We start from the raw sequence: 12,854 nt of genomic DNA, 5'->3' as shown, positions 1-12,854 counted from the left end.
ATCAAACCCCTTCCCCAGTGCCTGCGTAGAAGATTGAGAACTTTTGATTAACAGAATAATATAACTCCAGGGGTATAATTATGCTCCAGGGGCATAACCTGAGACAGGGATTAGATTATAAAGTCACACCCCCACCACGGGGAAAGTTTTGCAGCCATCACCAGAAGATTTCTGCGGCTGTTATCATCATGGTGGGATCCAAGCTTGGTGATACCTTTCCTTTTGTTTATCCTCCTCTCTTTTTTCTCCTTTTCTCTTTTATCTCTTCCTCTACTCTTCCAATATGTTTTTTAGATTAATTCTGAAGGGCTGCCAGTAAAATAGCTCCATTGCCAAATAGACTCTTTTTTTTGTTGACGTTTCTATTTCGTTAAGTTTGTCCTTTTAATTCACCAGTTAATAAAATTGCTAATCAGACTGTTCTTCTGAGTCATTTTATGGACTTTACCAGCCCCGCGGCTCTGCCAAGCAGAGAGCGGCCTTTATTGGAATACAAATATTCCAATATTTGGAATATTGGGGAATCACAAAGTTTCACCCATCTCTCAACCCACCGAGTGGGATGAGACACAGACCCAGGGAGGATTGTATCTAGTCAATAATGTCATACATTGGATTGGTCTTTTTCAGTTGAAAAAGTGATATGAAAGGGTGCATTTTAATATGACACTATATTCTTCTTTAAGCAGGATGAGTGGAAGGAATTAACGTACTGATATTTGTTGGATTTATGGACCTCTGAAAGGGAAGAATAGATCAAGACAATGAAGAAGAAATTTACTCAGGAATAAGAGCAAAAAAATATACTTGAGTGTCTCACCCAGCAGTGCTTTGAAAAAATGGCTGTGCCATGATATGTTGTTAATCTATCCATTTATCTCCTGCACTGAAGGGAGACATTGCCATGTGACAGCCTTCCCAAATCAAACTGCTGTCCCCGAAGAAAAATGTTTGTCACCGGCATCTGCTGATGCCACCTGCTAAACCATCCTTAGCACACTTTCAAGAATTCCTGGTTTAGAAAATAAAAGATATTGCAAGTTTGAATTCAGTCTTTGCATTACTTCCTTGAAACTGACAAAAATCACAATCTGGGAAAATCTTACAGTTAACGTCATTAGACGCGGACACAGTTGGAAAAGTGAGAATACGTGACAGAGATAAAGGTGATTTGGAAATTCGGAGGATGTGTAGTGAAAAGCATATTTTGTGCCTCTCTAGCATGACACAACTTCTCCTGATTGCTCCAGCTCTTGTCCCATATGAGTGAGCATCTGACGATCCCTGCCTCCTTGTGATTTTGTTCCTTGTGTTTCTTTTAATTTCCATAACAAAAATGTGTACTTATTAAAGTTACATGTTTACAAAGAAACAGAAATTACTAGCTTTTTTTATTTCATGTTTTTCCCTCTTGTCCATAACTGCATCAGTCTAGAAATATTTATTCTGTCAAGAGTTTGGTTCTTTTTGATGTTTTTAGGGCTTTCTCTTTCTTATTCTTCATCCTCCTCATTCTCAGGAGCCTATTCCCTGTCAACATTGTAGCATTTCTTCATGAATTTGTGAAAATTACAATGTCTCACCCAGAAGACTTTCTTACTTCTAACACTCAAACTACAACTCTCCCTTTGTAGACTGCACACTTGGTGACATTATTGATCAAGATGGTTGTGATGTTTATGAATTAACCAACATAACCCTAAGAAATTAGTAGTACCTTAGTCCAATAAACCAAGTAATATTACTAGTAGTATTAACACACCAGCAATAGTCAGTTAAAATTTTATTGGTTTCTGTTAGTACTGACGCAAAACTATATTAAGATAAAGAAATTATATAAATCACACACATAAACCTATTAAATTGCATTTCTATTTCCTGTCCTTCTGCACATAGTATTAAGGTAAAAGTCTGTGTCGCCTTAAAACTTTATCCTTAGTTATTTAAACTTCCCACAGCAAGTCTTTCGACAATAGACCTTGTGGATAGTCCAGCATTTTTCAAATATTTTCCTTAAAGGAGCATGGAATGCTTGGGTCTAGAGATCACAGGTATCTATAGACATCCTACTGCCACAAGATTTCCCCTCCCCGAGTTCTTTATTCTCCACCCCACTTTATACCATATTAGCCATCTTTTCTTTTACCAAACGTAGCTTTTTGCCATCTTCGCACCTCCTTTTTTTTATTTTCACACTCTTGTCCGATAAACAACGTGCCATTTACTACCTTTTTTCTCACTGGTCCCAATTCTATTACTTTCATACATGAATTTGATATTTCTTACACTATTACATAGCAATTTTTTACCAGTTATTATATTTCTGAAACTGTTACGCAGATGAAGGTAGGTTTCCATCCCACGACTCCCTTCTGAACCTTCAGGTCATGCCATTTGCATTTCATTTTGATGTTATGAATTTTTTGGAGAGAATTATCTCACTGCAGCCCTGAATCCCCTACCTAATTGTAATTAAGTACTATCAGTTTCTCATCATCCACACACAGCTTGTATAGCAGAGCAAAAAAATAACACATTTTGTTTTCACAATATACCTTTGCTCCTTAACAATTTTCATTACTCACCTTCTTTCTATAAAAGGCCTTAGGTAGTTCTGAGGCCTGGAATATCTGTGCAACCTCTTCCTCACAGCTGTCTACAGAAAGACCATGGGCACTGGTAGAAGAAAAATCGATGAAAAAAGTGCAGTGGAACTTTTTTAGGTATGTGAAGGACTACATGCCATCCTTCCAAAAATGGAACAGCATCTCCAGAGAAATGTTGAAGAAACAGTTGTCACTGGAGAAGTGCCTACTCACACTTGCAGTTACTATTACCTCCCGCTGTGTTAGTAACACCAAGATAAATATGCAAACAGTGTTAACACTAGAAAGAACTGAAAGTTTCCCCATAAGCAGGGCTTATTTCGGAAGAAAGCACAGGCGTACATTAGCTTTCCTGTTAAATTGCTGATATTATATAGAGAAGAAAAAAGAATTATATGCAGTAGATATATTCTTGGGATGCACTACACAAAGAAGCATATAGGATGAGGACACAGATGACCGTTGGTCGCTTTTCTGCTTTCGTTTCTCACCCTATTTTTGAAGGGCTGAAACAGCAGCATCAGTTCTGAAAATCAGGCAGAGTTTTGGAGTACAGCTTTGTGATTTGGAAACAATGTGTCATGATACCTGTGTTTCTGCATTTTTTCCTTCCAGAAGAAATACGGGCTCATAGAATCACAAAGTATTCAATCACAGATAGGTCCAGGTGGTAAAGGACTCCTGGATACCACCTGGTAAAAGCAGGGCATTAGATTAGATAGATAGTCTATAGGCTCATAAAGCAAAACCTTCAATACTTCCAGGAAGTATTCTGCCACGTCTCTGGGCAATATGTTCCAATGTTTAATTTTTCTCATGGTAAAGATAATATTTTTATAGACAGATCAAATTTTCCTTGAGGCAATTTCTGCCAACTGCGTCTGGTCCTGTCCCTGGCCACCCTTGAGAATAAAGGAAGCTATCTTTTCTGTAACTACATTTTAGTTGTTGGAAGTGATTAGGTCCTTTAAGCCTTCTGGCTTTTTAAGATGAAAACAGCCAATTCCTTCAACCTTTCTTCATATGCCAAAACCTCCAAAACATTAGTATTGCTGGTAGCATTTGCTGGACCCTCTTCAATTTCTAAATATCTTTTTTTAATCTGTGGAATCAACGTTGGATAAGGCATTCCAGTTTTGGCTAAAAAGATGCTGACTAGAGTGGCTTAACCATATCCTTTTAGCTGCTGGATATATTCTCGGTGATGCAGTCCAGAATTTTGTTTTTATTCCCTGCTGCCAGGGCACAAGGATGACTTGTGTTCAGGACCCCAGGGCTTCTTCATCACAGGTGCTGCTATCCAACCCGCCTCCAGCCTGTGATACTGCTTGGAATTACCTGTCACAGGTGTAGGACTTCCTTCTCTACCTGATATACTAGCCTTTCGTTACCAGGTGTCCTTTTCCTGCCTCAGACAACAGCCACTTTCGACGGAGAAACTCTCCAGATTTCCTTCCATTGACTGTATTTGTCATGGGAATCCTATGTACAGAAATAAACTTGAACCAAAACTCTCAAGTTTCAGAGCAGCAAAACAGGAAAGGCAGAGAGTCTGCTGATGTAATAGCAGTATTATTTTCCATCCTTCTGTAACTACAAGTATTTACACTGCTGCCTGCTGAAACCTTGGAGCATGTTCATGTCCCTGTCTTGGCGTACTTGGCTGTCAGTACTAGAATAGTTAAACTAATGTCAGAGGTCCAGAGTCTGACATTCATTGTGTTGCTATGTCCTTCCATCCAGTATGACAGGGACATACTGGACAGACTCCAGTGAAGGGACACAAAGATCATTAGGAATTGGACTATGTGTCATAGTAGGAGAGACTAACATAAGCAGACTGTTCAGCCTGGAGGAAAGCTGGCTCAGGGAGATCTTATCTATGTAAATACCTGAAGGATGGGACGAAAAAGGATTAAGCTATACTCTTCTCAGTGGTACCCCCGGGACAGGACAAGAGGAAAAGGGCAGAAAATTAAATACAGGAATAAATAAATATAAAAAAATAAATCATAAAGTTAATTATTTTTTAGTTTATTTCTTAGTTTGCTAGTAGATACTAGACTAGTAGACTAGTAGATACATATTGGTCCCAAAACATCTTATTTTGCTTACATATCTCTTCAGGATGTGTTTCACTCTGAAGGACAGTAATTTTTGATTAGACCTTCCATACAGCTGTCTGTATCGTCTTTATGAAATTTCCATAAGTCCCAGCCTTCCGCCAGCTCTAATATACTTTTCACATGTAAAAATTTATATCAGAACGACCTTCCACATGTAGCTGTATAACACTGAATATCAGTGACTACAGTTAGAAACCTGCTTTAGCTGACCCTTCATTGAGCAGGGGGTTGGAACTTGACAATCTTCTAACATCCTTTGCATCCTCATACATTCTGTGTTTCTGGGACAAAAATCACACCCCCCCAAAAAAATTAGCCTATGCGCACAGAAAAAAGAGGCAATTATACCAAGAAAAAACCTCTGAAGGATTTGCGCATCCAGACTCATTTTGCTAGAGCATGAAAATATTACATATTGTTAAATAGTGTGAATAGTTAAATAGTATAAGTAGTTTTATGTCCAGAATAGTCCTGATATATAAGAAAAACTTAAACTTACATTTAATACGCTCGGGACAGCTGGTTCTTGATTTTTTTAACAAAATATCCTACTTTAAATCTCTAGAATTTTATTAAAGATATATCTGGAATCAAGTAATTTGAGTTAAAAGGACTCATACAATCCCAATCGGTCCATATTCACTCTCAGCAGATATGGGCAATGTTTCTGTAAGAGATTTGTATTGTCTTAATCTACCTTAAAGCGTATATTAACGTAGCGTAAAAGAGATACTTGTAACGATATTCCTAATTTATGGCAATTGCTGTGTTATTTGATTATACAGTAATAAAAGAGCAGAGGAAGACAAATGCAGCATTCAAAAGATATCAAAGAAGGGGTGTCACCTGACACTGAAATGAAAGCACAAAAGTTTTTGTATGACTCTTCATGAATAAACCTTTTTTGTATGTTCATTAACCTTCAGTTGGCAACTGCCAATACAACTTTGGTAGATTATCTGACTAAGAATTTTTTACCCCTTTCCCTTGTTGTTTCTTTCACTTGGGTACATCAGACCTATACTAGCTCACAATTTCCTTATCATGTTCCTGCACATGTAATTTTTTTTTTTTCAGGATGGTAATTAAATTGCCTTTCCTTCCTGCCCTCTTCCAGGTTGACATTAGAGACAGTATTAAATCATACTTCCTTGGTACATCATCTGCCCCACTCTGTGCCAAAGTCTTTTTTCCTATAAAGCTGTTAACGTGAGGTTAGCTTTGAGTTACTACCTCAGGAAAACAAAAGCATTGCATGTGCATTTTTAAGGGTTTTTTTTTTAAACACCGTTCATGTGCAGGGGGAGTACTCATACACTCTCTCTAGTTCATACACCAAGTAATTAATGTTTCAATTCAATGTAATTTGATTGTATGATGTAGCGGTGTTTATATTCTTGCATTTCAATGTTATCTTTTATAGCATTTTCATTAACAGTCAGACAGTATCTACCCACCACAAAGCTGCTTCCTTAGTAATCACTGAAGTGGCAGCTAATTTGCTGTCCAAAATATACATGTGGTATGTATTCAAACAAAATTTATCTTCACCTGCTTATCACGCTTCACACAAGTCTTTAGTTGCAGGTGGCACTAAGGATGCAGAACTTGTCCATCAAGCAGTATTTTAACAATCCTCTTTGCACCATCCAGAGCAAAATCCTTATATAATAACTCGTCCCATGGAACAATATATGTCTACCTAATGAAGAACAATAATTTCTTTTTCACTTTCAAATATACCAAAAGCATGAAAAAGAGTTCCTGAGACACCAAATGACCCTCTCCACCTACCCATCCAGAAAGATAACAACCCTAAAAACACAGAGTACATGCCTCTTCTTCCTGGTGAAAAAAAAATATTTCACATTAAAAAAACCAGAAAACTTCTTTAACTTTGAAGAGTTTCACTAATCACTGTAGAATAATACTCAAACAACTTTTGCTTTTTCATAGGACTAAAATCTGAGCATTCTCAGAGCAACATTATAATCTTTCTTTATAATCCTACATGTCCCAAGCAGATTCATATTCCTATTTTGCCCCAGCTTCCAGTCCTTATTTTAAGGTTTACGTGATGTCTTCATGTGATATATAGTGTATATGACTACCTGTCTCATATGAAATTCTGTACAGTATAAGGGAAGGAAGAGCCTCTTTTTGTAAATAAGTATATCACAGTGTTGAGAACTTGGAGTAGCACAGTGAAACAAACACTGTAAGTTCTCATAAAAAAACCTGAGACTGCAAAAGGAAAAATACTTTTTTGAGGAAGAAAGGAATAAGGGAATGTGTTGAAGAAGAGAACTGCAGAATTCCTATGAGTATTTATTCTGGAAGTATATTGCTTACTGAGCTAATAGAAGAGACAATGTTTTTGAAAGATTTCGCCTGGATCGAGTTGTTTAAAATCACTCTACTATGAAACTTTTTCTCTCCCCTCAGAATTTTGGAAACAATGGTGACTTTGGAGCATTTTCGTGACAGTCCATTTATGGATCCTTTGGACAAAGTGCTGGCATTTTGTTTAATGACTTTATACACCTTTAGAATGTTGTGAGGAAAGCAGGTTTATTTGACAATGTGCAAATAGTGTGGCAACAGACAGGATCGTATTTGGAACTGGGATCAATTTTTCAATTGAGCCAAGTAAGTTGCATTTGTTTTAGTAGTAATGCACTGCTTAAGATGGTGGTGGGGATTGTGTGATTTTACAGCATAATGAGAAATTTGTGCTGCATTGGATCTATTGAATATGCTTTCTCCAACTAGGTGTTTGAGTCCTCTGCTAATATTTAGTTAACAAATGTTTTCAAGAAAAACAAGGATAGTTTCCTAGCTATGTGCATTGGCATTACTCCACAGATCCTCCCCCCCTCCCGTAGCCGCATTACTAAATTTAAACTGTTTTTTATTGCTAGTAGGGATGGTGTCTTAGCCCAGATTTAGTATGAGGTAAAAGTAGTTTATTGCTTCCTTTTTTGTAAAATTAATGTTTGTGGAAAGGAAAAAAAGAGAAGTAAAGAGTTTCATGAGAAAGTAGTTCCCATGGAAAGACTGGGATTATTACTTTTTGCAGCCACTGCTTGAAATTTTAGCAAGCCTTTTATATGTAGAAATGGTACTCTTCTGAACACGGTCTTTATAAGGACGGACTATCTTCCCAAGCTTCTCTGTGACAGCATGAAACCTGGGGCCATGGGTGAGTTTTTTGTGTTGATTTTTCTGTTCTAAAACGTTCAGTTGCGTACCACCACATGAACACACACTCCCCAGAGAGGCATAGGACTCTCGTATGTGCTAGGTCACATCGGCAAACCCCTTAAAACTATACAGCTGCCTTTAAATCATTAGGGCATGTTACATGCCTATTTTGGGGTACATGAATGCAACTCCAGTTCTTGTTGGATTAGGGAATCGAAAGATACTATTTTGAAAATATCATTTGCAAAAGTAGGACAGCAAGACACTGCCAGGTTCTATCACACCAAGATGAATATACGGTAATATAAAATTCCCTGTTAGCAGTAGAAATTTATACTACCATGAACACTATCAACCAGCAAAAGGTGCTGTTTTGTGAAAGCCCAAGTAATGCTATTGCCTTTCCAGACAAACACAGCAGTTCTACTGTGAAGTTCAGTTTCTACACAGAAAGTATCTAGCATGCTTTTTAAAATAAGCTGATTTTCTCACATCTTATATTGATAATTGTTGTGTTATGGCTCCTGTTCTTCAGGAAAAAGGGAAAAAAGTCTTTCCTCATACAGTAATAATTAGAAACTATTGGTTCCTCTAAAGACAAGAATAGATTTTCTATGTTACTAGAATGATACTATCCTGATTCTTTGTAGTGCCTTTTTTTCCATTTCCATGGAAGATATTCAAAAGACACCTAAGAACAAATCTGAGAATCTCCAAGAACAAAAGACTTAAAAAATATCCTTTAATCACTACACATTTTTTGAGACATCTCCTCCTAAGAATTCAGTAAGACAATAGGTAAGGAATTATTTGGTTCACCTGCTCTATACTTCTCATTGGAGGAAGGCAAGGTCCACGAGAATAAGTAACATACAGACAACTCTGTGATTTTGTTAGATTAAGAGGGAAAAGAAGTATGATTTTTTGCATAAGTACATTAACTGCTTTTTGTTTGCAAAACGAACATTACTGTTCCCCCCGCAACATCCCTCCAGTTCAAAGATGCCCTAACTTACCCTACGGGAGATCTTTTGGAAGGGAGACCCAGAGAGAAGAGGGGATGCATGGTGTATTCAAAGCGCCACTGAACTCTGCCATTAGACACCCCAGTGTTGTTCTTTAGGATGTCTCAGCTTTATGCACTTAGATGGTCTCATGACTTGGAAACCTCTCCAGAGCTCACACAACGCTATTAACTTGTTAAGAGAGGTTTATGTGCCTGGGCCAGGTTTCATACAGAAATATTACAGAAACTTTCAAAGAGTTCGAATTTGGAAAGAAAACCTCCTTGGAACTAAACATTTGTTAATGAAAGATCTAACCTCCTATTCCATTTTAGCAAAATTATTTTGTATGTGCAAGTAATCCCACTCAATGGAACAGCATTGTAGATTGATGTAAAAAACTGTCTTCTCTCCCTTTGTGCTATGGTTAAGTCTTTTAGCCTCGTCAGGTAAAGGATTTTTGGGTAAAAAATAGGGATATTTTATCTTGTTACAAGCCTATAAGTCTATCCCTGAAGTAAATATTCTTCTTAGTATCTAAATTGTTATGAATTCAACATCAATATGGACAATAGCTTTGTATTCTTAAAAGTTCGCTTCCTCATTTCAAGGTCCCTCATGTAAAGGAAATAACTTTTTTAATAGATGATGTAGATCTAAAGCTAGATATAGATATATGTGAGTTCTCATAAAAACAAGCTTAGGAGCCTTAGGGATTAGAAGCTCCCATGTAAATCCCACCATTATACCACCTTTATGTCTTTGGTCTTGTCTTTGGGAAAGAGGAGGAATAAATAAATACAGAAGGATAGTCAGCTGTCATAGGGGGCAGATGTGGCTGGACTATATCTGACCTACAGATGATTTAGCTCTAAGAAAACTATGAAGAAAATAAAGTAATAAAAAAATTATGCTTTTTTTTCAGAGACTCAAGAAGAATCTGCTCCAGAAATCATTGTGCTTAAATCAAAGGAACCCAAAAAATATAACAACAAACTGAACATGGCTTGTTTGGCAAGGAGTTTCTACCCTAAGAACATCAGCCTTGATATGTTCAAGAGTAACATTGTATATTATCTGAAGGCACCTCTTGTAACTTGTGACGGCATGTATAGTACCATGAAGATAGTTCGGCTGGAACCAGACGCAGAGGTGACCTGCAAGGCTATGCACAAGGGGAACAAGACTGTAACCAGCATAATTCTGCCAGGTACAGTGTTGTGGTCAAAAGGGTATGTGATATGGGAGAAGCATCTTCCAAAATTTTTCTTGCCCTTTGAGAACCTAGAAGGAAAAAGTCAGTAGAGTCAGAAAGATACTTAGGCTCTTAGTTAGGTGACGACAAAATAATCAAAAGCACCTTGCTTACATGACCACTATTCAACAATTTAAGCATTTGGATTTTTCTTCCCAAAAAAGAAAAAAAAAATCCCACCCCCAATCCACACAAAAAACCCTCTAATGTTTGTGACTCTACCTTTATCTAAGGCAAAATAATTCAAGGGACATCGGTATACCTGCGTGCTAGCAGAAAGCTTGAAATAACTTTTATGAAAACAAAAAGCAAAAAAGGTCATGTGACTTTTTTTCCAAATCTTTTTATTATTCTTTGATCACTTTTTAAACTGGTCTTTTTCTATGGTGAAGTTCATGTCAAAAGGGAGAGAAAATAAAACTCCACAGTCCTGTTTTTTTCTGCAATCACATGTCTAAAGCTAATTTTTTCTTCAAGTTAACGTCAGAATAAATGACCTCCCATCTGATTCTGCAATACTGCTTATCTACTGCTAGGAAAAGAGCTATAGGTATGTTTTTGTATCATTTTTGTTTTATATAGTTTGAATAAAATTTATAGTGTCTCTCAATCATTCAACAGAAGAGAAAACTGAAGAATTTGAAACCGTTAATGCTTGCAACACTACCGAAGCCCCAACAAAAGGTTAGTTGCCTAATGGAATAATAGAATGTGGTTACTTTATTGGGGATACAGTTACAATGAATGAAAATGCATTGTCTTTGCTAAAAAAATGCCCGAATTGTAGGAACTTATTAAGCAATAATGTGCACTTTTTGTGGACTCAGTACCAAAGCATGAAAAATTGCATTCTCTGGTGCAGAAATTTCAGAATTGGAAATGTCACATTGAGAAATAACATGCTCTTTCAGGTTAACAGATTAAATAGCTAAAAAATTTCCGGGGGAAAAAAAAGCAATGGGAAGTAAATTCCTCTCTGGGACGATATGTCTCTTCCCTGCAATTCATACATTCCTCTTTCACTTTTTCCTTTGTTTCTGCTATCGTCATCCAGTTATGATGTGTGGATTTTCATTTTTTTGTGGGGATGAGGATGACTGGGTGTGGATAATAACAAGACCACACTCACTTCCCTTTTCTCCTTTTTAAAGCAGATGTCAAAATGAAGAAAGTGATGTCCATGGCTGTTTTGGGCTTGAGAGTCGTGCTGGCAAAAAGCATCGCCATCAATATAATAATAACTATCAAACTGTTTCTCTTTTGAAGTACAAAACATATCATTCTGTAACTGGGAACACAGGAGGCAAGTGCAAAGAGTGACCAGTTGGCTTTACATCCTTCTGTATACCCCCAAGTAGAAGTGGCACCAGTTCAGCTTTTCCTATTTCCACTGGATAAGTTAATGTAACCCCAAACACCTCATCCCCAAATTTCTTTTGCATCAGGCTAGTCCAGAGCATCTCAGGTTCTATGAGAAATCTTCTACTGGTTGATTCAAGTGGCAGAGCACAAAGTCTTGATAAATGTCCAGATCAGCAAGAACTATAAAGGGAGAATCACAAAAGCCAACAAATGTAAAGTGGTGACAGAAAAAGCAGGAAGGAGAATTCTGAAGCTCAGGTAGCCAAAATGATAAAAAAACATCTCCACTGCATGCCAGAATAACAGAAACCTGGCAACATGCATTAAATGTGAATAAGAATTTAAAAATATATTTTTTGCTCTTTCAGGTACAGGGTAAGTAAGCCAGCAATTGGTTGAAGAAGAGCAGGAAAGAACCTAGAGCAGGATAATTTAAACACCACGTGTCAGCTTTGCTACCTATAAGCATCTAAATAATTAACAAACCTACCAGTTCCATTAACAAAACATCTATTAGTCCCTTTACTTCATCAAAGTGCCCTTCACTTAACAACATCTGGAAGCCTTCTTAGCTAATACAGCTGAACTCTTGTCTAGCTTAGTTTCATTAATTTTTATAATAAGTTTTGTTATTTCTTAAATTCATAAGAACTTTCCCTCATCCCTCTGCTAAGCAGGAATAATCTCTCCTACTCCTTTATCCAGTGCACTGAATAATCCAAATTTGCTTAGGTAGTTTCAAAAATTTAAAATTGTATTTTATACTTACTATGCTTTAAAAATACGTCTCTGGTGTTATTACAGTAGTGTGTACAAATGTAATGCTTTGTGCTTAGGGATCCGAAGCACAGAGAAAGCATTGTATGGTTTTAATTTCTAGAAGCTTTTATTAGTGTCAGTTTTGTAGTATAGGTAGCAAGATCATCACTGGACGTGAAGGAATTCAGTTCAAAAAGTTATACAGTAGTATTTCCGCTGGACTTAAAGGAATTCACTTCAAACAGATATGCAGTAGTATTTTCATTTCTATCTCTTCTTTAATACATTTTCCTCTTTTCTTAAGTATATAGCACCTGAATTTTAGATATCCTTAATATACACCAAAATAAAATTTTATTATATTTGATTTGCACTCTGGCCTTTCTTCTGGAAGTTGGTGAAAAATTGTTTAAATTCCACTGTCCTATTCAGTGACCACGGAGAACTAGAAAACCACCTATTACAGCCTGGATTTCCTTTTTATTAATGTTTTCTTTCTTAGGTTTCCACAGGGAAAGACGGAGACTCCTTGGCATAT

At 36.9% G+C, this 12,854-nt stretch overlaps 1 gene segment (V, D, J or C); it reads left to right on the top strand.

Annotated features, from left to right (window-relative positions):
* Positions 1–7,041: 7,041 nt before the first annotated feature.
* LOC142410973 (T cell receptor delta constant-like) lies at positions 7,042–12,233 on the top strand. The segment is given in 5 exon segments: positions 7,042–7,381; positions 9,866–10,150; positions 10,817–10,879; positions 11,350–11,460; positions 11,926–12,233. Coding segments are annotated over 3 exon segments (381 nt in total).
* The last annotated feature ends 621 nt before the right edge of the window (positions 12,234–12,854 follow it).

Source organism: Mycteria americana, chromosome 6 (genome assembly GCF_035582795.1).
Source record: "Mycteria americana isolate JAX WOST 10 ecotype Jacksonville Zoo and Gardens chromosome 6, USCA_MyAme_1.0, whole genome shotgun sequence".
NCBI classification, from domain to species: domain Eukaryota; kingdom Metazoa; phylum Chordata; class Aves; order Ciconiiformes; family Ciconiidae; genus Mycteria; species Mycteria americana.
This window is presented reverse-complemented; position numbering and strand designations above follow the sequence as displayed.